Raw genomic sequence first — 27,520 nt, 5'->3', positions numbered from 1 at the left:
TTTGATGGGAGACAGCTTTTATTTTCTTCCCCCTTCATTTTCCAGACTTAAAACAGCTCAACTTTCTTAGTCAAACTTTCACATAACAAAAATACTGAGTGGTGGGCAAAGCCAAGCCTCAAACATCTCCTGGACAAATTCACAGCTGGTATAAACGGGCACAGTTCTAGTTAATTCAATGGAGGGATATGGTGTGAAAGTTATAGGTCCCTGAACACAAGAGAAACACCTAGTCAAGCTTAATTAGTTATTGTTAGCACTACAACTATAATGAATCTACATGAGACTGGAGAGTGTGATATCAAGCATATTTCTGTAAGTCACCCATGACTTTTCATAATTCATGAGTGGCACAATGAAGTACTCATCCCTAATAAGTGAAAGTGTCCTTTATCACACAGCCTTCTATTATGCCTTCAGTTTATACAATATTTTAATAGGTTTTTAATGTGTCCACTTTTTAAAGTTGGTAAAATGGCTGAAAAATATAGTCCATGTTTTCAGACCTCAGCAAAGTAATTTTCCATAGCATGCTTCTGAGACACTCCTCTTGGGTGGGAAACATCAGGATCCATGGCTCTAGCTCACCTATCATCCACCAAAATTAGAGGACAAATTAGAGGGCTGGGCCAAAAGAAATCTGATTTTCTCTGTCATACACATTTGATCAAAGTGATTTTTTAAAAAACTGTTAAGCATGCTGTGTGTACCCTTCCTTAAGCCAAAGAGAAAAAAAACCAACCAGCCTTCAATCCGGCTCTATTTCAGAAGGGGATTGGGGACAATAACTCGGGCAACTGGACTTTGTTCTGTTTTTTTCCTGCCTATCCCCCATCAAAGCACACCTTACCATCTATTTGTAAAGATGGAAACAATTTTTCTCTCCTGTCCTTTTCTATGCTACTTGTGAAGCAGTAAGGCAAACTGAGGCACAACAACGCAGCTGGCATTCCTCTTGACCAAAAGCAGCACTTCTTCCCCCTCCCTGCACTCTCCAGGCATCTACACATGGGGAAGGTAAGGGAGGATGTATCTGTCCTTCCCAATTAACCACATGTTCCCTGCCTTCAGTAGAGGCTGCAAATGTCACATATTTGATTCAACCAGCAGGCAGATACACGAAGCTCTATCGTGCCTTTTTGGCTGAACATAAACCTAATTCAACTACTCAGCATAGAAACATTAGGTCAGCTGGCCACACAAATGTGATATATTGCCGGCACCATGAGGACAGGGAGCTCCAAGGTTCTGACTCTCAGTTTAGATCATGGCTGTTGCATCGATCTGCTCAAAAAATGGTTTTTAACCCCATGGAAACTTTCAGCTTCTCAGCAAAAAATCAAAATGCAAAACCTTTTGGTTGACAATTGAAAATTTTCACCTGAAAATTTTAATTCAAAAATATCGCTGTGGTGCCTCTTGGGAGTCATAGACCAGATGCCTCATGCCCTAATGCTCTTTGTCTGGACTGTATCGCCTGCTATGCAAAGTCTCCCCCTCGCTGCGTGGCTCAGTGCGCCATGAGAGATGCCATCAGGTTGTGGAGCCTGACCCCTACAGAGGGGGCACCTCCTATGTAGCGCCGCAGCAGCGCTCTCTCATACCCATTTTCAGTCTGTGCGTGTTGTTTTTCAACAAAAAGTCAAAATTTTCCATGAGTGGCAAATGGCCGATGCTACTGCCGTGGGTCCCGTACTTTTTCTTGGTGTGGTGGGTCAGGGCGCTGACCCTTGCCCCTATTCTTGGGCATTGTGGGCTCCGCTAGTGCCCCAGTGGGAGACAGGGGAGCAGGGAAGGGGCTCAGGTCCGCTCTCCTACGCTTGGTGCCAGCCCCTTCAGCTTTGTGGGCTGCTTATCCTCTCTCCCCTGGGGTAGGGTTTCCCTCAGTCCTCTGTGCTGGAGGAGTCCCTCTGCCTTGCTTGGGCAGGGTTTCCCTTCCCGGGCAGGGTTTCCCTTCCCCTGGTACTCTGGTTAACAGCAATACTCCCCCAAACTCTAGTCAGCTCTCCTTCCCACTCTGTCTGACTGAAGCAGGGTTTTTCTTATTAGGTCTTGGGCGGGGCCTTAATTGGCTCCAATTACCCCATAGTAACCTTTCCCTAGTCTACAGGGAATAAGGCCTTGATCATCCTAGGGTTTATATACCTCCCATCTACCACTCTCCCGCTGCTCTCTGGCCCTGCTGTATCACACATGGAAAGCAGATACTTTGTGTGAAAAAATTCATTTAGTCAAAACCCCAATGTTTAGAAGGGGCCAGTGACAACTATTGAGTTTGTGCTGAAATATCTCCCAAGAATAACAATACAGAAAACAGGATTTCTGAAACATGCATGGAGCACATTGCCGCTTTGACCTTTCCTTTTTTAGTGCAGGTTTCAGTGTGGTAGCCCTGTTAGTCTGTATCAGCAGAAAGAACAAGGAGGACTTGTGGCACCTTAGAGACTAACAAATTTATTTGAGCATAAGCTTTCGTGAGCTAAAGCCCATTTCATCAGATGCATGCAATGGAAAATACAGTAGGAAGATAGATAAATATACAGAGAACTTGAAAAACTGGGGGTTGCCATACCAACTCTTAACGAGACCAATTGATTAAGGTCGGCAATTATCAGCAGGAGAAAAAAAACTTTTTTAGTGATAATCAGGATGGCCCATTTCAAACAGTTGACAAGAAGGTGTGAGTAATAGTAGGGGGACAATTAGCATGGGGAAATAGTTTTTAGTTAGTGTAATGACTCATCCATTCCCAGTCTTTATTAAAGCCTAATTTAATGGTGTCCAGTTTGCAGATTAATTCCATTTCTTCTGTTTCTCGCTGGAGTCTGTTTTTGAAGATTTTTTGTTGAATAATTGCGACTTTTAGGTCTGTAATAGAGTGTCCAGGGAGGCTGAAGTGTTCTCCGACTGGTTTTTGAATGTTGTAATTCTTGATGTCTGATTTGTGTCCATTTATTCTTTTGCGTAGAGACTGTCCAGTTTTGCCAGTGCAGTCACCTTGTTGGCATTGTGAAGCAGAAGCATATCTACATGTGGGATTATTTAGGTTTCCCTTCAGATGTATGGGTACACACTCTAATTTCTTTAATGTGATGCCAAAGACAGTAAACACTGATAACCATAAGAGTCAGGGCTGATAACAGGCACGGTTAAGCAGAACTGCTGTGATTATTATTTAGTTGTCAGAAAGATATAAATTGGCTCCAGAAACCAATGCACACTTTTCCTTCTATATTCAGACAGTCCAGCGTTTGCATATCCTCTAGTTTAGAGACATACAAAGAAACTCCTGGCTACAGTCATCATTTAGTGAGGTCTTATTTAACTCTTGATGTACAAAGACAGAATCTGCTATGGTATTGGTAGGTGTCTCAGCTCCTGGAGTAGGTACAATCCTTCAATGAGACTGTATATATAATGCACTCATTCTCCATGAACTGGCGGATACATTTTGTTATTTTATACCAATCTCTTTCTATATGACAATGTTAGATAATGGAAACAAAGACATGAATAATATCGGGTTTATCAAGTATCACTGAAGATACCTCCATTTCAAATACAAACGTGAATTCAGAGGTTTTTGCAAAGATGACGATTACCAACCCATTGCTAATCTTTCATCAGGCTCTGATTTGGCAAGGTATCTGAGCATGTGTCTAACTTTCAGCATCTGAGTAGGTCTACTGAAGTAAAGGGGAACTGTTAGGGTTTTTTTTTTACTTTGAACTCTGGGGTACAGATGTGGGGACACGCATGAAAGACCCCCTATGTTTATTTTTACCAACTTAGGTTAAAAAAATTTTAAGGCACACATCTGTTTTTGTTTTTGGACAGTATTGCTACCACCACCAAGTGATTTAGACAACATTTAGGGAAAAGGGCCACTTGGAGTTCCTGTTTTTTTTAAATATTTTTCCAAGCCCCTTTACCCCCTTTTTTGGGGAGGCTTGAGAATAATATACTAACCAATTGCCTTTAATAAAAGTACAGACCAGACCCTTTATTTTTAGGGCACTAAAATCAATTAAGTTTTTAAAAGAACAACTTTTTTATTAAAAAAAAAAGTAAAAGAAGCACCTTTGTAAATTAGGATGGAAGGTAATTTTACAGGGTAATAAACAGATTTAACACACAGAGGATGTTTTTTAGGCTTAACTTTAAAGTTACAAAACAGGAATAAACCTTTTTTTAGCATACGGAAAATTTACAAGCTAAAACAAAAGATACTTTAATGCATTTTCTTGCTATTACTTACAATTTTGTAATTTTAGATGTATTATTTTAGGATTTTTTTAGGAGATGTTTTTTTTGCCATTTGTTTGTTTGTTTGTTTGAGAGGGCACACAACAAAAAAACACAAACAAAACCTTTTTTCCCCAGATTTGAAAGTATTTTTTTTTATTGGTTTTTTTGGTCAGGTGCCAACTAGGTTGATGGAACTGACTAACCCCTTATAGGTAAGTGATTTTGTATCTTTGGCCAGGAGGGATTTGATATTACTGCATACATAAAAGTTGTTACCCTTCCCTTTATATTTATGACAGGAACACTCACACATTTAAAATTAGGTGCATGCTTACATACCTTGCTGACTGAGGGCATTACAAGATAAGGTCACTGAGGCCATGTCTACACTATAGAGTTAAGCCAACCTACGTTATATCGACTATCATAAACTGCTGTAATTACAAAAAGAAAAGGAGTACTTGTAGCACCTTAGAGACTAACCAATTTATTTGAGCATGAGCTTTCGTGAGCTACAGCTCACTTCATCAGATGTATACCGTGGAAACTGCAGCAGACTTTATATATACACAGAGAATATGAAACAATACCTCCTCCCACCCCACTGTCCTGCTGGTAATAGCTTATCTAAAGTGATCATCAGGTGGGCCATTTCCAGCACAAATCCAGGTTTTCTCACCCTCCACCTGGATTTGTGCTGGAAAACCTGGATTTGTGCTGGAAATGGCCCACCTGATGATCACTTTAGATAAGCTATTACCAGCAGGACAGTGGGGTGGGAGGAGGTATTGTTTCATATTCTCTGTGTATATATAAAGTCTGCTGCAGTTTCCACGGTATACATCTGATGAAGTGAGCTGTAGCTCACGAAAGCTCATGCTCAAATAAATTGGTTAGTCTCTAAGGTGCTACAAGTACTCCTTTTCTTTTTGCGAATACAGACTAACACGGCTGTTACTCTGAATGCTGTAATTACATCACTTGTGCATGTCCACAGTTGGTGCTCTAGCACCGACAGATGAGCAGCGCACCGTTGATAGCTACCCCACTATTCAAATCGTCACTTTCTTCCACTAGGAGTTCTGAGAATGCATTGCCGTGCATCATGGGGGTGGGATCACCACCTCATGAGGCAGTTTTCTCCATCCCATAACGCAAAGGGCCTCCAACTACATTTCATAACATTTTTCAGCTACCCCTGTAAACTTTGTGCCTGCCATCTCTGCCTGAAAGCACAGATCCTGCACTGTTCACCAGTCTTGTGATAAGCATTATGAACACAACATGGCTGATCCTGCAGTATTTCATGAGCTGTGAATCTGAACAGGAATCTGTGGGGCCTACCCTGCTGTGTGCCATGGAAAGAAACAATTCAAGACTGATGTTGGCATTCACGGAGCAACTACACACATTGGACCGTTGCTATCGGGCTCTCAAAACAAGCACTGAGTGGTGGTATTGTGATGCAGGTCTGGGATGGCAAGCAATGGCTGCAGAACTTTCATATGCACAAAGCCACCTTCCTTGAACTGTGTGCGGAGCTCACGCCTGCACTGCAGCACATGGACACCAAAACGAGAGCTGCCCTAAGGGGGGAAAGCGAGTGGCAATCACTGTGTGGAAGCTGGCAACTCCAGACTGCTACTGGTCAGTTGTGAATCAGATTGGAGTTGGGAAGTCCACTGTGGACAGTTGCGATGATGCAAGTGTGCATGGCCATTAATCGCCTTCTGCTGCAAAGGACTGTGACTTTGGGCAATGTGCAGGAAATAGCAGATGAGTTTGCGGCAATGGGATTCCCTAACTGCAGCGAGGATATAGATGGAATGCGTATCCCAATTTTGGCCCCAGGCCATGTTGTGACAGAGTACATCAACAGAAAGGGATACTTCTCTCTGATATTGTAGGCGCTAGTGGATCACCATGGTCATTTCGCTGACATCAATGCGGGGTGATCAGGGAAAGTGCTTGACGCAAGCATCTTCAGGAACATCGGCCTATACATAAAGCTGCATGCAGGGACTTTCTTTCCAGACCAGAACATTCCACTAGGGGATGTGGAAATGCCCATAGTGATCCTGGGAGATCCAGCCTACCCCTTACTCCCATGGCTCATCAAGCCTCGCACCCAGAAACTCTGACAGCAGCAAGGAGCACTTCAGCAACAGGCTCAGCAGGTGCAGAATGACTATAGAATGTGCATTTGGCAGATTAAAGGGTTGCTGGTGCTGCCTTTTTGGAAGGTTAAACCTCAATGAGGAAAATATTCCCATGGTCATAGCAGCCATTTGTGCTCTGCATAATATTTGTGAAGTCAAGGGGGAAAAGTTTCCCCAGGGGTGGAACACTGATGTGTTTCACCTGGCAGCTGATTTTAAGCACCCAGACACCAGGGCTAATAGGGAGGCTAAACGGAAAGCTATTCAAATCAGGGAGGTTTTGAAGCAGCATTTTGACAGTAATGTGTCTTGCTGTAATGCATGCAGCCGGGCACTGTTTACTTGCCACCTTGAATGATGTTTGTAATGATTCCTGCCTGAGCATTAATTGTAGTCTGAAAATGTGCTGATTGCCACTGTGTATGAATTTCTGCTGAAACCGCCGTGTAGGTCAAAAATAAAGAATCATTGTCTTTGTAAGACTAAATTTTTATTAAACAGCGATACACAGATTAATATTTCTTACAAGGGACATGACAGTGAGCAGCACTCTCTGAAATGAGGATCTCACAGCTGTGTGTAAGTCCAGTTGTCGTTACGGCAAATGTCCCTGGGGTGGAGTGCCAGGGATACTGAGATGGGCCGGGAACACGTGAGGAATGTGTGTGGGGAGTTTGGGGAAGGTATGGAAAGCAGTTCTGTAAGGGCTGTAGGGGGAGTCGAGCATGCATGTGTTCCAGCTGCAGCACAATCAGGGACCTGAGCATCTCTGATTGGTCCTCTATGAGTTGTATTGTCTGCTCCTGGCCCTCAATTATCTGCTCTTGCCCCTGTCTCTTCTCCCGGCTATCTATTTCTAGTTTTTCATTTATTGTCTATCTCCATGCTCTGTGCTTGCTATCAGCCTGATCAGACAATTGCAGCACTTCTCAAAACATGTCCTCCTTACTCCTCCTTGTTTGCCTCCTTATCTGACAGAGGCATTCCGCTGGTGCATAGGAGCTGGCCCTCAACAGCACATCTGCAGAAACAATACACAGAGTCAGTATTGCATGTGCACTCAGAGTCTTGAATCATAAAAGTTACACACACTTCTGTCTCATTTTCCCTTGGCAAGCATGAAGCACAGCTTGAGAACTAAACATGGGGAGTCCTCCCTGGCTGCGAGGGAGAGAAGGTGGGACAAAGGGTCTGGATGGTTTCAGAAGGGGATCCGTACAAGCGCCTAGGGACACTATTCTGAATAGTGACACCATTTTCCACAGGCAGGGGTGATCGAAGCTGAAATCACACTACTGAAGGTAATCGAAGATGCAAGGGTGCACCTCCTACATGCGTGCAGCTTCAGACCAGGTCCACATGCTGCTTGCCTGTGTGCTGCTTTGGTTCCTGCAGAAGTAATTGCTGATTGACGCAGCAAAGTTTTCTACAACGGGGGAAGAAACACAGCAGCTCTGCCAAAGAACCTTCGGCAGAGGATTGCAGAGTACCTGCAGGAAAGTTTCCAAGAGATCTCTGTTCAGAATTTCCAAGAGATCTTGGTGTGCATTAACAAACTTTTCCATAGGGCCTCCACTGGATAGCTGCACAGGGGAATGCAAAGCAGATGCAAACAATATCTAGTGTTGTTAATTTCAATCCCACATGCACCATGTAACAAAATAAAGGACTCCTCTACTTCATGTCATAGTGCAGTACCAAAGAAAAATGAGTACTTACCAGAGCTCCCTCTCCTGCTTCAGGCACATCAGAGCCAGACTGCTGGAACTAGCTAGACCCGTCTGGAGTTAAAAAGAGGTCCTGGCTCGCCACATCACCAGACGAGCCTGTTGCTTTTTGCACATCCTTCTCTAACTCAACCTCCTCGTCCATGGGATTGACTCTGCTGGCCGCTGCTTCCAGTCCCCAGAAAGTATCCACAGGGCTCTTGGTGGTGGAGGTGGGGTCACTGCCAAGGATTGCATGCAGCTCCTTGTAGAAGCAGCATGTTTTCAGCACTAAGCCAGAGGGACAGTTGGTCTCCCTTGCCTTCTGATACACCTGCCTCAACCCCTTGAATTTAGCATGGCACTGTTGCATGTCTCTTGCATGTCATGCCACGAGCAATCCGCTCACAGGTGTCAAGTTCCTACAGCTGGATCAGAGATAGTCTCCTCTTCCCACAGACCCAACAGGTCCAGCAACACCAGTGTACTCCAGACGGGATCACATTTGCTGCGGAAAGCTGGGAAGATGCATGTGAGCTGTCCACCCTGAGCAACCATGAAGAGGAATTTCAAAAATTCCTGGGGTTTTAAAGGAAGGGGGTGCATGCCTGTGTACCTAGCTGCAGGGCAGCAGAGTAGGAACTGCTGACAAGAGTGGTCATGATGGGCATTGTGGAACACCTCGTGGAGGCCACTTAAGATGACACAAGCAAGCACATTGTCTACAATGACATTGCATCACACTAATTTCGTTGCAAAAAGCTCTATGCTGCTCATCAAGGTGGTTTTATTATGCTGGCATAGCAGGAGAGTTAAATCAGCAGGGGGAGCATTGTTGTGTATAGACTTCCACTGTTTTGTCAACAAAACCTGACTTTTGTCGACAAAACTGTGTAGTGTAGACAAGGCCTGAGGTGGCAGAGGCAGGGAAACTCCAGCAGCTCCTTTCCATCTACCACATCTTTAGACCCCTCATAATCTGGTTACAGACCTAGGGAAGCATAGGGACTGACTCCCTCTCTACACAGCAGGTGTGCTCGACCCCTCCTCTGCCCCAGGCCTGCCCCTACTCCACCACTTCCACCAAGCCCCCACCCCGCCTTTTCCTGCCCCCTTTCACCCCAAGTCCCACTCCACCCCTTCCCCCAGGCCCCACCCCCGCTCTGCCTCACCTCTTCTCACCCCTTCCCCCAAGTATGCCCCATCCCGGCTCCTCCCAGCACCTTCTGCACACTGTAGAACAGCTGTTCTGTGGCATGCAGAAGACACTGGGAGGGAGGGGAAGGAGCTGATCAGAGCTGATCACCGGTTTGCAGGAGGCGCTGGGGGGAGGAGGGAGCTTGGGTGCTAGTGGGTGCTGAGTACCCGCTAATTATTTTCCGTGTCAGCGCTTATGTAGAGATGGCACTAGTTATGCTAAAAGATCTTCTCAAGCCTATGGACAATAGTCTACACTGGTATTCTTAGACACACCGGCAATGTTTAACAGTTGACACGGCGGGATGCTGACCTGTTTGCTTTGTCCTGTCTCTGATCCTGAAGAAGAAAGAAAGCCCTGTGTAAAAGGCAAAGGCACTATATCCCCCCCCCTCTCTCCCTCTGGATCCTCCCCTCTTCTGCTTCTCTATAAGCAAAAAGAGCCAACCCCTGGAAGGAAGGAGTTCACCATTTTCCTTCTCATGTTTAACAAACATACAGCTATCCTACTGGTGCTAACAGCCTGTTAAGTGGCTGGCAACCTGTTCCCTTCAACTGTCCAACCAAATCAGAGAAGTCTTTTAGCTGCCTGAGGTCTACACCCATAAGTATCAGGGGTAGCCGTGTTAGTCTGTATCCACAAAACCAACAAGTTTCAGAGGAACAGCCGTGTTAGTCTGTATTCGCAAAAAGAAAAGGAGTACTTGTGGCACCTTAGAGACTAACCAATTTATTTGAGCATGAGCTTTCGTGAGCCACAGCTCACTTCATCAGATGTGTACCGTGGAAACTGCAGCAGACTTTATATACACACAGAGAATATGAAACAATACCTCCTCCCACCCCACTGTCCTGCTGGTAATAGCTTATCTAAAGTGATCAACAGGTGGGCCATTTCCAGCACAAATCCAGGTTTTCTCACCCTCCACCCCCCCACACAAATTCACTCTCCTGCTGGTGCTAGCCCATCCAAAGTGACAACTCTTTACATAATCAAGTCGGGCTATTTCCTGCATAGATCCAGGAGTCCGGTGGCACCTTAAAGACTAACATTTATTTGGGCATTCACTTTTGTGGGTAAAAAACCCCCTTCTTCAAATACATCTGAAGTTTATGAAAGCTTATGCCCAAATAGTCTTTAAGGTGCCACCGGACTCCTTGTTATTTTTACCCATAAGTATCTGCCTCTGGCACCACCCAGCAGGACAATGCTGATAATTTAGGTGGGATTTTTAGGGGAAACCCTAGCTAGCTCAGCCACAGCTTCTTAATGACAGCAGGACTCTTACAGAGAGAGAGAGAGAGATTATAGGATTTCTCTTGGAGAATAAGAGAGAGCAGTGAATGCAAAGTTGTACTTCCTTAGGGATGTTTTGTGGACATCAGAAATCACACGAGTAGTGGTTTTTCATCACAGAATTTCCTAGTTTTTCATTATTACATATATATTTAATTACAATATTATGTCAAAATGTGTCTCTGAACTCTCCTGTTTACACTCCAAGAGAAGCCATATTCAATACCGTTAATTAGTTTTGTATCAGTGCTAACAAATCCATATAATGGTACATCAACACTAATCATAGAATATTAGGGTTGGAAGGGACCTCAGGAGGTCATCTAGTCCAACCCCCTGCTCAAAGCAGGATCTATCCCCAATTAAATCATCCCAGCCAGGGCTTTGTCAAGCCTGACCTTAAAAACTTCTAAGGAAGGAGATTCTACCACCTCCCTAGGTAACACATTCCAGTGTTTCACCACCCTCCTAGGGAAAAAGTTTTTCCTAATATCCAACCTAAACCTCCCCCACCGCAACTTGAGACCATTACTCCTTGTCCTGTCCTCTTCTACCACTGAGAATAGTCTAGAACCATCCTCTCTGGAACCACTTCTCAGGTAGTTGAAAGCAGCTATCAAATCCCCCCTCATTCTTCTCTTCTGCAGACTAAACAATCCCAGTTCCCTCAGCCTCTCCTCAGAAGTCATGTGTTCCAGACCCCTAATCATTTTTATTGCCCTTCGCTGGACTCTCTCCAATTTATCCACATCCTTCTTGTAGTGTGGGGCCCAAAACTGGACACAGTACTCCAGATGAGGCCTCACCAATGTCGAATAGAGGGGGACGATCACGTCCCTCGATCTGCTCGCTATGCCCCTACTTTATACATCCCAAAATGCCATTGGCCTTCTTGGCAACAAGGGCACACTGCTGACTCATATCCAGCTTCTCGTCCACTGTCACCCCTAGGTCCTTTTCCGCAGAACTGCTGCCTAGCCATTCGGTCCCTAGTCTGTAGCTGTGCATTGGGTTCTTCCGTCCTAAGTGCAGGACCGTGCACTTATCCTTATTGAACCTCATCAGATTTCTTTTGGCCCAATCCTCCAATTTGTCTAGGTCGCTCTGTATCCTATCCCTGCCCTCCAGCGTATCTACCACTCCTCCCAGTTTAGTATCATCCGCAAATTTGCTGAGAGTGCAATCCACACCATCCTCCAGATCATTTATGAAGATATTGAACAAAACCGGCCCCAGGACCGACCCCTGGGGCACTCCACTTGACACCGCTTGACAGTAGATAGTAATGAATCATTACTATCTACTGTACTATGAGACCCAGAAACCATAAAATACCTTACATTTATATAGTAAACCTACTGAAAATTCTCAGGACAAAGAAGATGATTTTCTGACTATGTTTACTGGTGGCCCTTGACACTTGTCTTACATAATTTAATAAATATTTGTAACTAAATAACCTCAGTATTTGCAGTGTTCAACGTGTTTCCTACAGTAAATACAGAGAATCACAAGAGAAGACCACAGTAATCTTACCTATTTACCCTAGGTAAAAATGGCAAGTCTTTTAAAGCCAATGCTGTAATCATAGACACATACATACCCCTCTACACACACAATTATGCCATGTGTGTAGGCAAGTTCTGACAAAGCTAAAAAGCTGTAATTGTGTAACATATAGTAAATTCTTTTAACACCAGAGTGGGATATTTTTAAATGGTCTTAAAATGAGGTCCACACAAAGAAACCCTAAAAAAAAGTGGTAAGGGAGCATTTCACACTCACCTGAACATGATCGGCCCAATTCTCCTGAGTCATGGTTTTCTGAAAAGACACCAAAAAAATCTCTAAAATATGTTTTTAAAACATCTGGTATGCACTGAAAATCTCTGGGTTCTCATATATAATCATGAAGAGCACATTAGAAAAATATTGCTTAGATTAGGTTGGATATTAGGAAAATTAGGTTGGATATTAGGAAAAACTTTTTCACTAGAAGGGTGGTGAAACACTGGGAATGGGTTACCTAGGGAGGTGGTGGAATCTCCTTCCTTAGAAGTTTTTAAGGTCAGGCTTGACAAAGCCCTGGCTGGGATGATTTAGTTGGGGATTGGTCCTGCTTTGAGCAGGGGGTTGGACTAGATGACTTCCTGAGGTCCCTTCCAACCCTGATATTCTATGATTCGTTAATTCAGAGAAATGATGGAGTACAGCACAAAACTATTATCCAAACCTCAATCTGCACTTACAGTATGAAGGTCACACAGAATCCTATCCAGATCATAGTGAAGCTCCTCATATACATTATAAAATAGAGATAATCCAACCAGACCTACTTTGTAGTGGGTGTGAAACTACAGATAACTTCCAACTGCACAGCTAGGTAGGACTGCTGAAAACTGAGACATTGCTGACCTCAGTAAAGCAACATTGTCTAATGTAACAGAATACTTAAATTTCATGATGCTCTCAGCACACCCAGTGCGATCTCCCAGAAACACAGGAGAATCCTCCAGGCCTATTCAGGCTGCTGTTGAGCAACTGAATACTGGAAAAAAAGTTCACATTGGTCACACGGAGAAGCGGCCCTCTAAAACATGAGTGTGCTTCTATTCAGGGAATTAATGAGCTTGGAATAGGACAAATGGAAGGTACCCTTCCCCTAAACAGCAGCCTTGTCTTTGTTAATGTACTTAGGATGACTACACTGCCAAACACAGTGGATCAACTCTGTACTCCTTGAGACCCAAAATGTTGATTGTGAGAGCACCTCTTGCAGTTTACTGAACACCCACAACTGCCACTGAAGTCAGCGGGAGTGGACAGCATTTGATGACTTGCAGGAATGGTCCCTATCATAAATATAATAGTATAATAAAATATACCCATAATTCTGAACTAGATTTATCAGTCTATAATATCTCAGTCCAAGCACTCGTAACAGAGATTTCTGAATCTCAATGCCTTTCTGTATCACTACAGCATGACTAAACTTCGCTTCCATAACAACCTCATATTTCCAGCATCTCTATTATATTGTTCAAATCAAACAAAAATAAATCCGTACACACATTGTACAAACATACCTCAACAAACCTCTTGTAGAAGAGATATTTCAGAGAGCCTAGGTGTCGCTGATTTATGACATTCGGACAGAGAACTGAAACAAAAGAAAGGCCTTTAAGTCAACACAACTTCTGAACTTCCTTGAAGCGTTCTTTTCTAGATAGTACTTCTTTCCTCCCCTGATATAAATATCATTTTAAATGATGAAAACACAGAAAGACGCTATCCAAACCTGAAACAAAGAGGGCCAGAAGCATCCTGGCCTTGCCTATATTAACACTGCTAACTGTGTTTAAAAACCAGATTAGTATTTGTAGTGTAAACAAGCCCATAAATATATTTTGCAATTTGGCATGTGCTACAATAGGCAGTTTTCTGCTGCTGCTGCTTCTTCTCTCTCTCTCTTTTTCTTTCTTTCTTTTCTTTTTTTTGAGGGGGTGGTGAGAAAAATCATTTAAGCCTTAGCGATATATGCACTGGACATACATATATCCTAAATATCCAGGACACGTTCCAATATAGAGGAAAATGTGCAAGAATTTAAATGCTGTGGAGCAGATTCAAAGAACAAATTCAAAGAAAACAGAATTACCAACATCCCAAGCAGAAAGTCACAGATTTTCAAGAGACGGACTACACACATCTTTGATGCACCAAGATGTTCCAGTAGCAAAAACAAGCTAATACAAAAGAGTAAAGACAAGGGGTACATTTTCAAAAGCGCCCAAATGACTTAGGAACCTAAATCCCATGGACTTTCAATGAGATTTAAGGTCATAAGTCACCTTGAAAATGTGACTTGGGCATTGTCTACCCTACACAGTTTTTGTCAACAAAAGGCAGTTTTTACTGAAAAAATAAAATCACCTCAACGAGAGGCATTGAACTTTTTGCAGCAAAGTTAAAACGACAAAGCATCAGCGTAAACGCTGCCATTCATTATATCACCAGAACTGGCCTCACCCAGTATCCCACAATGCCCACTGAGACCGCTCTGCTCACTGTTTTGAACTCAGCTGCACTCAGAGGTGAAAGTAAGCCGGCAAGAGCTGGTGCGCCGTACCGGGGTGGATCGGCTTCCCCAGGCGCAATTGAAAGTGGCTGGAGTCCCCGGCCCTTTAAATTGCTGCCAGAGCCCCGCTGCCGGAGCCCTGGGGTAGCAGCGGCCGGGCTGGGGCGGCGATTTAAAGGGCCCAGGGCGGTAGCGGCAGCCAAGCCCTGGGCCCTTTAAATCGTCCCCAGGGCTCCGGCAGGCTCCGGGGACAATTTAAAGGGCCCGGGGCGGTAGTGGTGGCCGGAGCCCCTTCCCCAGAGTCCTACTGCAGGAGTCCTGGGGAAGTGGCGGCGGGGCTCTGGGGATGATTTAAAGGGCCCAGGGCTCCAGCCACCGCTACCACCCAGGGCCCTTTAAACCGCTGCCAAAGGCCCCGGCTGCCGCTGTTACCCCGGGGAGGGGGAAGGAGGCACTTGCCAGTACAGGTTGGGCCGGGGCTGGCTCTGACCTCCCCCAGCACCACCCCTTCCGGGGGCCAGAGCTGCCCCAGCCCAGCCTCGTACTGGTAAGTCCCTAGACTTACTTTCACCCCTGTCATAAGATTTTCAAAATCATAAATTTCATGATATTAGTTACTGAAATCTGAAATGTCACGGTGTTGTAATTGTAGGGATCTTGGCCCAAAAAGGAGTTTGGGGGGTGGGGGTTCGCAAGGTTATTGTGGGGGGGTTGCGGTACTGTTACCCTTACTTCTGTGCTGCTGCTGACGGCGGCGCTGACTTCAGCGCTGGGCAGCTGGAGAGTGGCGGCTGCTGGCAGGGAGCCCAGCTCTGAAGGCAGAGCCGCCGCCAGGAGCAGCGCAGAGGTGAGAGTGGCCTGGTACGGTGTTGCCACCCTTGCTTCTGCGCTGCTGCTGGCAGCGGCGCTGCCTTCAGAGCTGGGTGCCTGGCCAACAGCCGCCGCTCTCCGGCCGCCTAGCTCTGAAGGCAGCACAGAAGTAAGGGTGAAAATACTGTGACCCCCTAAAATAACCTTGTGACCAAGCTTGCAACTCCCTTTTGGGTCAAGACCCCCAATTTTAGAAACGCTGGTCTCCCCAATGAAATCTGTATAGCATGGGGCAGGGGTCCTCAACCTCTTTCAACATGCTATAAAAATTCTGGGGCCCAGGGGTGGTGGAAATCAGGGCTCTGGGCCAAGAGGATGACCCTTGGGCATAGGCAGTTTGACTTCTATTGGGGGGGGGGGGCACAAGGACTGGAGAGGCTCAGGCCAGCTCCGCACAGCGGGGTTCAGGGCGGGAGCACCACCTCCACCCCCGACTCACCGCAGCAGACCACCCACCTGTCTGGGTTGTGGGGGGGCCGCAACCAAAAAATATGACTCAGCTCAAAAACTTTGAAAACCGCTCAGGATGCAGACAAGGGGTAGCTAGGGGCTGTGTGTGGGCAGGGGGAGAGATCAGGTTGTAGGGAGGGGATAGCTCAGGATGCAGGGAGGGGGATATGGGGGCAGCTCAGGGTGCAGACAGGGGGTAGCTAAGGACTATGTACGAGCAGGGGTAGCTAGGGGCTGCGTACGGGCAAGGGGGGTAGATTAGGTTGCAGGGAGAAGGATAGCTAGGGGCTGTGTGCCAGGAGGGCTCCCCCTGTGGTGGCTGCTCCCCAAGGGCTCTGCTGGCCCCCCTCATCCAGGCAGCTCTTACCGGCTGTGTGAGCAGCCAAGAGGGCTGGAAGCTGAGGAGCAGCAGCAACCCCAGGCACCAGCAACAGATGGGGGAATGCCATGGCTGCCCACTCCATGGTACCACCAGCCAGAGGAGCAGCTACCCTGCACTGCCTGGCTCTGGCTTCCCACCTACAACCCAGCCAGAGGGCAGGGCCTGAGGAGGCCTGGGGGAGAGGAGAACGTGCAGGGGGATGGAACAGCTCCCAGACTGCCCCACTCTCAGAAAGGCACTGCAGTCGGGGGGGCCAACACCCTTGTTCCCTGCTAGCTCTGCCCATGGGCTCACAGCTTCTGCCTGCGGGGAGCACCAGGGCTTAGAACTTCAGTCCCACATGGATCCCAGCTTCAGTAGGGAGTGGGGGACGCTGGGGCTCCCGGCTTCAGCACCACACCGCTCCTGGCTTTGGGGGCAGGGGGGCCTTGCCAGTTTCAGCCCCGCACTACTCCTGGCTTGGCGGAGGGGAAGAGGGGCACCGGTTTCAGCCCCACACGGCTCCTGGCTTTGGTGGGTGGGGGAGCAGCTTCAGCCTTGCACCACTCCCAGCTTGAGCCCCGCAAGAGGGTGCCGGGGCTCCTGACTTTAGCCCCATAGGAGGTGCCCGGGGCTCAGGGCACCGGGTTTCAGCCACGGGACCCTGCGGCCCCCCCGAAAAGGCTTGCAGACCCCTGGTTGAGGGCTGTTGGTAAAGGGTAAAAGCACACAAAGCACCAGATTTCATGAGGGGAGACCACATTTCACGGTCCGTGACGCGTTTTTCATGGCTGTGAAATTGGTAGGGCCCTAGTCATGTGGGACTCTGTCACAAGTCTTACTAAAATGAAGATATAGCACATCATCTGCTTCCCCATTACTCACAGAGAGTAACCCTGACAAAGAAGGCAATTGGGTTGGTTTAGCATGATTTCTTCTTGACAAAATTATGCTGGCTATTCCTTATAATCCTATTATCCTCCAGGTGCTTACAAATTGATTGATTGATTGATAGATAATTTGTTCTAGCAACTTTAGGCTGACTGGTCTATAATTCACTGGGTCCTGTTTGTTACCCCTTTTAAAGAGAGGTGCTATGTTTTCCCTTCTCCAGTCCTCTGGGACATACACCTGCTGTCCAGGAATTCTCGAAAATAATTGCTAACGGTTCTGAGATTCAGATTCAGCTTAAGTACCCTAGGATGAATTTGATCAGACCTTGCCAACTTGAATATATCTAACGTATCTAAATATTCTTTAATTTGCTCTTTCCCTATTTTGGCTTGTGTTCCTTCCCCCTTGTTGTTAATATTAAGTGTGTTGAGTATCTGGTGAGCCACAATCTTTTTGGTGAAGACAGAAGCGAAACTGGCATTAAATACCTCAGCCTTCTTGATATCACCAGTTACTAGCTCTCCTTCCCCACTCGCTAGAGGACCTACACTTTCTTTAATCTTTCTCTTGCTCCTAATGTATTTAAAGAACCTCTTCTTATTGCTTTTTATGTCTCCTGCTGTGCCTTAGCCTTTCTGATTTTGTCCCTGCCTGCTTATGCTACTCTTTTGTACTCCTCCTTACCAACGTGTCCACCTTTCCACATTTTGTAGGATTCCTTTTCGAGTTTTCAGGACATTATAGAGCCCCTGATGGAGCCATATTAGCCTCTTACTATTCTTACTATCTTTCCTTTCCACAGGGATAGTTTGTAGCTGTGCTTTTGATACTATCTTCTTGAAAAACTGCCAGGTCTCTCAAACACCCTTTTCCCTCAAAATTTCTCACCATGGGACCTTACCTACAAGTTCTGGGAGTTTGTTGAAGTCTGCTTTTTTTGAAGGCCATTGTCCTTATTCTGCTGGTCTCACTCCTTCCTTTCTTTAGAACCATGACATCTTATAATTTCATGATCACTTTCACCCAAATTGCCTTTAGATTTGCAATCAATTCCTCCCTGGCACTCAGAATTGAGTCTGAAATGGCTGCCCCCTGGCTATACAGCACTTTTCATCAGCAAATTTCCAAGCAGGTCAATATCATTATCCCCATTTTACAAATGAAGACACTGAGACAGAGAGAGGTAAAGTGACCTGCCCATAGTTACACAGACCAATGACAGAGCAGGGAATTGAACTCAGGTCTCCTGTGTCCCAGCCCACTTCCCTCTCCAAGATAGCATAAGACAATCTGTTGCAAGCGCTTTGGAGAAGGGGCCGTTCTTTCATTACGTGTTTGTATGGTCCTGGGCCTGGTGCATGGCTGAGGTTCCTACGCACCAGCACAAAGCAAATCTTGCATCTTGGCAGGGGGCTAGACTAGATGACCCTTGGGGTCCCTTCTAACCCTGTCGCTCTACGATTCCAATAAATACTCCCTCCCTCAACATACATCACTGGATGTGTATTATTACAAAATCTTGCAGTAGCACCATAATGGGATCTAGCCTGGATTGCATTTCGCATTTGGGACAGACATGTGAAACCAGGAATTCCACCCTTCCACCCATCTTAATCATTTGGTAGGGAGGAAGCCTAATACTAACAGCCAGAAAGCAAAAACAAATGTGATGTCCTCTTTACATACAGGGTTTGAAATAGACATACACACACACTGCACTGGCGTTACATGGTCTGTGGGTGTCTTTTGGGATGATAGCTCTTCAGTTTTGTAGATCTAGTGGTTGACTGTATAAAACTGATAATGCACCCCATTCCTTCTGATTCACTATTAGGTCCCACTCAACCCTGTCTTTACATTACAGCAAAAGCCTGATTCTCATTTGCACTAACTCGCTTCAGACTGCTCTTGCAATGTTAAGGGGCCTTCGTGTAAACGAGAACCAGCTCCCCAGAGTTGAAATCTTTGGACGTAAAGAAATAAGACAACTAAAGCCTTTATCTTCTGTACTGAGAGATATTTCCTATGGTCTATTTGGAGGAGGGAAGTGTTTTAGACCCATAGCACTTTCTCATGAGAAGAGTCCCTAATGCAGATTAGGATGAAGTGGCATAGAGTGCAGCTGGATAGGATATCCTTTTACTGTAATTTCCAGGACCCATTAATTTTACATAATTTCATTCCATGGCCCCAGGAAATAGGAAAAGCAGTCTCCATAGGGGAAAGGGAGCAAAAATCCACAGACTCTCGGAGGCTCTTGACCGTCCCATTAAACTTGTAGTCCAGACACCAGCTGGGCCTCCCAAGAAGACAGGGGCACAATGCTAGTGTGAGCACTTAGATGAGAGCCGAAAGAATGAGTGCCACACGGTGGGCTTCTGGCTCATCTGACGACGTGGCAAACTCTGCTTCAGAACAAGAACGGAAGAGTGGGTTTGGCCACAACAGAGTGCAGAAACCAAGAGACCTTTGGATTGCTCCAGAGTCCTCACACAGAGTCTTCTCCCTAGATTAACTAGGGCCCTTTAGGGGTCATCTTCAGCAGTAGCTTGTACTTCAAAGGGAAAAGACACAGTTCTTTAGAAAAACAGGGAAAATGACAAGGGAAGGGCCCAGGCCAGCAGCATGTTCGAAGCCCAACTCTCCTTCAGCAACCTGAAGAGAGTGAGTGGTGATTTGGCTTACACTATATTTCGTATCCTTGTGGGAGAAGGTGGGTGTACAAGCCAGTGGTCACTTCCAGGTAAAAGTTCCTGACCTTTTGTGTGAGAGGCTCACATCTCCTAACAATGAATTCACACAGGCATAGACAAAGTTGCACTGGTATTTGACAATAGGGCTGATACACGCAGCAGGAAAATCTTCCATAAGTGGTGGGAAACAATGGTTTACAACCCCAGATGATCTAATTTAATGGAACAGTGAATCCTTCTACCTGAACTAATGCACAGATTTCTGAGCAGCCCTCTTCTGCCCTCTACTGTTTAAATACATGAGAAATAATAATTCTCAGTATATATCGTACACTGTTATCCCTAGGGCTTAAAGGTTTGTACAAAATGCAATTCAGGATTAAATGTAAGGGAAAAGCTGGTGGCAAAAAACACAAAAAATAAGCCAGCAACAGTATTCGTGCCAGCAAGTTAAAGAAGTATGGATTGGATGAATGGACTGTAAGGTGGATAGAAAGCTGGCTAGATCATCAGGCTCCATGGGAAGTGACCAACGGCTCAATGTCTAGTTGGCAACCGGTATCAAGTGCAGTGCCCCAAGGGTTGGTCCTGGGGCCGGTTTTGTTCAACATCTTCATTAATGATCTGGATGATAAAATGGATTGCACCCTCAGCAAGTTTACAGATGACACTAAGCTGGGGGGAGAGGTAGATATGCTGGAGGGTAGGGATAGGGTCCAGACTGACCTACACAAATTGGAGGATTGGGCCAAAAGAAATCTGATGAGGTTCCACAAGGACAAGTGCAGAGTCCTGCACTTAGGACAGAAGATGCACCATTACAGGCTGGGGACCGACTGCCTAAGCAGCAGTTCTGCAGAAAAGGACCTGGGGATTACAGTGGACAAGAAGCTGGATATGAATCAGCAGTGTGCCCTTGTTGCCAAGAAGGCTAACGGCATATTGGGCTGCATTAGTAGGAGCATTGCCAGCAGATGGAGGGAAGTGATTATTCCCCTCTATTCGGCACTGGTGAGGCCACATCTGGAGTATTGCATCCAGTTTTGGGCCCCCCATTACATAAAGGATGTGGACAAATTGGAGAGAGTCCAGCAGAGGGCAATGAAAATGATCAGTGGGCTGGGGCACATGACTTACAAGGAGGGGCTGAGGGAACTGGGATTGTTTAATCTGCAGAAGAGAAGAGTGAGGGGGGGATTTGATAGCAGCCTTCAGCTATCTGAAGGGGAGTTCCAAGGAGGATGGAGCTCGGCTGGTCTAAGTGGTGGCAGATGACAGAACAAGGAGCAATGGTCTCAAGTTGCAGTGCGGGAGGTCTAGATTGGATATTAGGAAACACTATTTCACTAGGAGGACAGTGAAGCACTGGAATGGGTTACCTGTGGAGGTGGTGGAATCTTCATCCTTAGAGGTTTTTACAGTCCAGCTTGACAAAACCCTGGCTGGAATGATTTAGTTGAGAGTGGTCCTGCTTTGAGCAGAGGGTTGGACTAGATGACCTCCTGAGGTCTCTTCCAATCCTAATCTTCTATGATTCCATTATTCTAAGCCCTTGTTATTTATGCTAAGAAACCATTTAACAGGATAAGGTAAAACTTCATGGTTAAGGTAGTAAGTAGATAGGCTTTTCAGTTAATTTATGCTGCAATGGGACAATATCTATAAAGACCTGTCAGTTGACAGTGAAAGCAATTTCCATCTCCTCCCTCGCTAGTTAGGTGCATCAGGCATGCACGTTCATTCTAACTATGATGATGATGATGATTACTTGCTTTACTGAGGGAATCCCTCACTCACAGTTACAACATCAGGTACGATGTGTGAGATTAGCTCTGCTTTTGTGTGTGTTACTCTGCTTCCATATTGTATTCCTCCATATATACACTGTTTAGAGAGAGCATGGAATATCAGCTTAACTATTTCAATCCCATAACCAAACAGAAACTTTCAATAACAATATCTGTAAATCAGCTAATTCAGTCCCAGAGGGTCTCCAAAGGAAATATCCCATAATAATGAGCAGACTTGTTATAGCAGAACATAATGACCTATCTTTATATGCGAGGACCAGTTCTATGAAAATGAATAGCTTTCCTTCTCTCAGGCAGATGCCCATAATCTTCCTCCTTCCCCAGTTCAGCTAATTAAACAGAATTTGCATCCACTTTACTGGGAAAGCTAAGGGACTCAGAACAAAATCCCAGTGATGAGTGCATCACAGTTGTGCGTCAAGAGGAGGGAGCGTGCACAGGGCAGAGGAAGAGGACAACAAACTATAAGATACATGGAGCTATCATGTGGCTGTTTATTTTCGCTGGGATCCCATCTGCTGATATACTGAATCATCTCTGGTCTGTCTCATAACTCTTAGGATCGGTAACAACATAAGTTGTTTCGCACATTGAGGACTGGCCAGCTCCTAAATCTTGCTTAGGGGGATCAGTGGGGTTTACTGCACTGGGAGAAGGGTGAGTTTTCAGCTAATGGGACTTGCCTAGAACTGAGTTGCAGATGGGCCTACTTTCCCATGCCAAGAACCTCTACCCTCCTCCAGGCTTCCTTACCAAAAGCAACCTCCCCCTGCTGCCCAGTTTGCCTGGGATCTGTCTGAGAGGAGGTATGCTAAGTCTCGTGAATCTCGTGAAGAGGGTTACTGTCTGTTCGGTGGCTTGCATTGCTGCCTGCTTTTAGCAGGCAGTTGTCCAAGTATGGGAATATCATAATTGCATTTCTGCACAGGTATGCTGCAACCACGGCCAATACCTTCGAAAACACTAGAGGGGCAGTAGAGTGGCCAAAGGGAAGGACCCTGTATTGGAAGTGGTCCTGTCCGATGGTAAAATGGAGAAATCTGAGATGAGAGGATGTATTGTTACGTGAAAATATGCATCCCGGAGGTCAAGGGATGAGAACCAATCACCTCTTTCTAGAGCTGGAATTATGGTACCTACTGTGACCATCTTGAATCGTTGTGTTTTGATAAATTTGTTGAGTCATTGTAGATCAAGTATTGGTCTCTAGCCACCGGATGTTTTCTTTGTGAGAAAATAGTGGAAATAAAATCCTCTCCCTCTGTGTTCTCTTTGAACGGGTTCTACTGCTCCTAGCTTCATGAGGTGGCTTACCTCCTGGCACAGTAGAGACTCGTGAGAGGGATCCCTGAAGAGGGTCAGGGAGGGAGGATGGGTAGAGGCGTTGGGGGAAAAATGGGGGATGGAAAAACCAGTTTGTATGATTTCTAGCACCCATTTGTCAGATGTGATGGTCTTCCAGATTGGATAAAATGGAACTAAACAATATCTGAATGGTTGGGAGAGAGTTGGTGTCACCAGCACAGATAGACCTGGGGTTCTCGTGTCCTCAACCAAAGCTTCAAATTTGTTGTCTGGAGGTTGATGGTTGGGACTCAGCTACTGAAGAAGTGGACTGGCATCCCCTCGGGGGCCTGTGACTCAAATCACCATTTTTGTTGCGAATACATGGTCTGGCAGTAGCGTTGGGGTACATAATAATTTCGCTGGTTTTTCCTGGGTTTTGGTGTATAGATTCCCAAGGATCAGAGTGTCGCTTGTGAATCCTTGAGCGAATGGAGAGAGTCATCTGTCTTCTCATCAAAGAGTTTGGGACCCTCGAATGGCAAATCCTAAACCATGGGTTGCACCTCCTTAGGGAAGCTGGAGAGATGGAGCCATGAGGTCTCTCTCATCACAACAGCTGTCGCCACTGAACTTCCAGCTGTGTCCGCAGAATCAAGTGCGGCTTGCAGGACTCTTTTGGAGATGAGTTGTCCCTCTGATACAAGCGCTGTGAATTGTTCTCTTGTCCTCGGAAATAAAATCAGTCAATTCAGACATTTTTGTGTAGTTAATATGGTCACATTTTGCCAGAAATGCCTCGTAGTTGGCTATATGGAGGTGTAGTATAGCCAAGGAATAAGCCTTGCGGCCAAAAAGATCAAGTCTTTTCCACTCTTTGTCATGAGGTGTGGTTTTGGGCTGTTGTTGCCTATCACGTTCCTGGACTGCATCCACCACTACGGAATTGAGCGCTGGATGTGAAAAGAGGAACTCTGTGCCCTTGGCTGGTACATAATACTTTTTTGTCAGACCTCTTGCAGGTTTTGACAGGGTCCATCAGCACATCGTTCATAGAGATTTTGGATGAAGCAGATGTATGCAAAATGTCCACTACTTTGTGTTGTGCCACTTGGACCTCCTCAAGGGAGATGTCCAGGGAGCTAGCCACCCTTTTAAATAGATCCTAAAATAGTCTGAAATTGTCCCCTATATTATTGGGAGGAGGCATAATGGTGTCATCTGTGGATAGTGATGGCAAGTGGGTAGGTGGTACTCCTTCCAGGATCGGGGTTCTTCCTCATCTTCCTCCGGTTCCCCTGCCACCATCAAAGATCCAGGCACCAAAGCTGCAGATGACTGCTGTATGCCGGGTCTGGATGTGGCAGGCAGTCCCTGTTGTGTGAGGTATGCCGCCCACAGGTTCCAGTATGCCCACTGGGGTGGGGAAGACGTGGGGGGCCTCCAGGGCTGGCCGTACCATTGAAAATACTTGGGATCATTTTAATATGTCCCCTGAGGGGGTCCTGAGTTAGTCAGTTCATGGTAGAGGGGAGATTGTGGAGGGAGATCTCCTTGTCCTTCCTCACTCTCATCCCCCTCTTCACTCGAATAGGGAGGAGCAGATTGTATTGGAGATCACAGAATCATAGAATATCAGGATTAGAAGGGACCTCAGGAGGTCATCTAGTCCAACCCCCTGCTCAAAGCAGGACCAACACCAACTAAATCATCCCACCCAGGGCTTTCTCAAGCCTGACCTTAAAAACCTCAAGGGTAGGAGATTCCACCACCTCCTTAGGTACCCATTCCAGTGCTTCACCACCCTCCTAGTAAAAAAGATTTTCCTAATATCCAACCTAAATCTCCCCCACTGCAACTTGAGACCATTACTCCTTGTTCTGTCATCTGCTACCACTGAGAACAGTCTAGAGCCATCCTCTTTGGAACCCCCTTTCAGGTAGTTGAAAGCAGCTATCAAATTCCCCCCCTCATTCTTCTCTTCCGCAGACTAAACAATCCCAGTTCCCTCAGCCTCTCCTCAGAAGTCATGTGTTCCAGTCCCCTAATCATTGCCCTCCGCTGGACTCTTTCCAATTTTTCCACATCCTTCTTGTAGTGTGGGGCCCAAAACTGGACACAGTACTCCAGATGAGGCCTCACCAATGTCGAACAGAGGGGAACGATCACATCCCTCGATCTGCTGGCAATGCCCCTACTTATACATCCCAAAATACCATTGGCCTTCTTGGCAACAAGGGCACACTGTTGACTCATATCCAGCTTCTCGTCCACTGTAACCCTTAGGTCCTTTTCTGCAGACCTGCTGCCTAGCCATTCGGTCCCTAGTCTGTAGCGGTGCATTGGACTCTTTCGTCCTAAGTGCAGGACTCTGCACTTGTCCTTGTTGAACCTCCTCAGATTTCTTTTGGCCCAATCCTCTAATTTGTCTAGGGTCCTCTGTATCCTATCCCTAGACTCCAGCGAATCTACCTCTCCTCCTAGTTTAGCGTCATCTGCAAACTTGCTGGGGGTGCAATCCACACCATCCTGCAGATCATTTATGAAGATATTGAACAAAACCGGCCCCAGGACCGACCTTTGGGGCACTCCACTTGATACCGGCTGCCAACTAAACATGGAGCCATTGAATCACTACCTGTGGAGCCCGACAATCTAGCCAACTTTCTACCCACCTTATAGTGCATTCATCCACCCATACTTCTTTAACTTGCTGACAAGAATACTGTGGGAGACAGTGTCAAAAGCTTTGCTAAAGTCAAGGAACAACAAGTCCACTGCTTTCCCTTTATCCACAGAACCAGTTATCTTGTCATAGAAGGCAATTAGATTAGTCAGGCATGACTTGCCCTTGGTGAATCCATGCTGACTCTTCCTGATCACTTTCCTCTCCTCTAAGTGCTTCAGAATTGATTCCTTGAGGACCTGCTCCATGATTTTTCTAGGGACTGAGGTGAGGCTGACTGGCCTGTAGTTCCCAGGATCCTCCTCCTTCCCTTTTTTAAAGATGGGCACTACAGTAGCCTTTTTCCAGTCGTCCGGGACTTCCCCCGATCACCATGAGTTTTCAAAGATAATGGCCAATGGTTCTGCAATCACATCCGCCAACTCCTTTAGCACTGTCAGATGCAACGCATCCGGCCCCATGGACTTGTGCTCGTCCAGCTTTTCTAAATAGTCCCAAACCACTTCTTTCTCCACAGCGGGCTGGTCACCTCCTCCCCATGCTGTGCTGCCAGTGCAGTAGTCTGGGAACTGACCTTGTTCATGAAGACAGAGGCAAAAAAAGCATTGAGTACATTAGCTTTTTCCACATCCTCTGTCACTAGGTTGCCTCCCTCATTCAGTAAGGGGTTCACACTTTCCTTGGCTTTCTTCTTGTTGCCAACATACCTGAAGAAACCCTTCTTGTTACTCTTAACGTCTCTCGCTAGCTGCAACTCCAGGTGTGATTTGGCCTTCCTGATTTCACTCCTGCATGCCCGAGCAATATTTTTATACTCTTCCCTGGTCATTTGTCTAATCTTCCACTTCTTGTAAGCTTCTTTTTTGCGTTTAATATCGGCAAGGATTTCACTGTTAAGCCAAGCTGGTCGCCTGCCATATTTACTATTCTTTCTACACATCGGGATGGTTTGTCCCAGTAACCTCAATAAGGATTCTTTAAAATACAGCCAGCTCTCCTGGACTCCTTTCCCCCTCATGTTATTCTCCCAGGGGATCTTGCCCATCAGTTCCCTGAGGGAGTCAAAGTCTGCTTTTCTGAAGTCCAGGGTCCGTATTCTGCTGCTCTACTTTCTTCCTCGTGTCAGGATCCTGAACTTGACCATCTCATGGTCACTGCCTCTCAGGTTCCCATCCACTTTTGCTTCCCCTACTAATTCTTCCCCGTTTGTGAGCAGCAGGTCAAGAAGAGCTCTGCCCCTAGTTGGATCCTCCAGCACTTGCACCAGGAAATTGTCCCCTACATTTTCCAAAAACTTCCTGGATTGTCTGTGCACCGCTGTATTGCGCTCCCAGCAGATATCAGGGTGATTGAAGTCTCCCATGAGAATCAGGGCGTGCAATCTAGTAACTTCTGCGAGTTGCCGGAAGAAAGCCTCGTCCACTTCATCCCCCTGGTCCAGTGGTCTATAGCAGACTCCCACCATGACATCACCCTTGTTGCTCACACTTCTAAACTTAATCCAGAGACACTCAGGTTTTTCTGCAGTTTCATACTTGAGCTCTGAGCAGTCATACTGCTCCCTTACATACAGTGCAACTCCCCCACCTTTTCTGCCCTGCCTGTCCTTCCTGAACAGTTTATATCCATCCATGACAGTACTCCAGTCATGTGAGTTATACCACCAAGTCTCTGTTATTCCAATCACATCATAATTCCTTGACTGCGCTAGGACTTCCAGTTCACCCTGCTTGTTTACCAGGCTTCTTGCATTTGTGTATAGGCACTTGAGATAACCCGCTGATCA

General features: G+C 46.1%; 1 protein-coding gene across 15 annotated transcripts in view; it reads right to left on the bottom strand.

The window, feature by feature from the left end:
• Positions 1 to 27,520, bottom strand: part of EXD3 (exonuclease 3'-5' domain containing 3) — a 564,575-nt gene that overhangs the window by 361,281 nt on the left and 175,774 nt on the right. For all 15 annotated transcript variants that reach the window (XM_075120432.1, XM_075120430.1, XM_048822833.2 and 12 more), the window contains 2 exons: positions 13,694 to 13,767; positions 12,393 to 12,431 (listed from right to left, as the gene is read on the bottom strand). In XM_075120432.1, the coding sequence (XP_074976533.1) occupies positions 12,393 to 12,431; positions 13,694 to 13,767 (113 nt within the window). The remainder of the gene's footprint in view (positions 1 to 12,392; positions 12,432 to 13,693; positions 13,768 to 27,520) is intronic.

This window comes from Caretta caretta, chromosome 16 (assembly GCF_965140235.1).
Source record: "Caretta caretta isolate rCarCar2 chromosome 16, rCarCar1.hap1, whole genome shotgun sequence".
NCBI classification, from domain to species: Eukaryota; Metazoa; Chordata; order Testudines; family Cheloniidae; genus Caretta; species Caretta caretta.
This window is presented reverse-complemented; position numbering and strand designations above follow the sequence as displayed.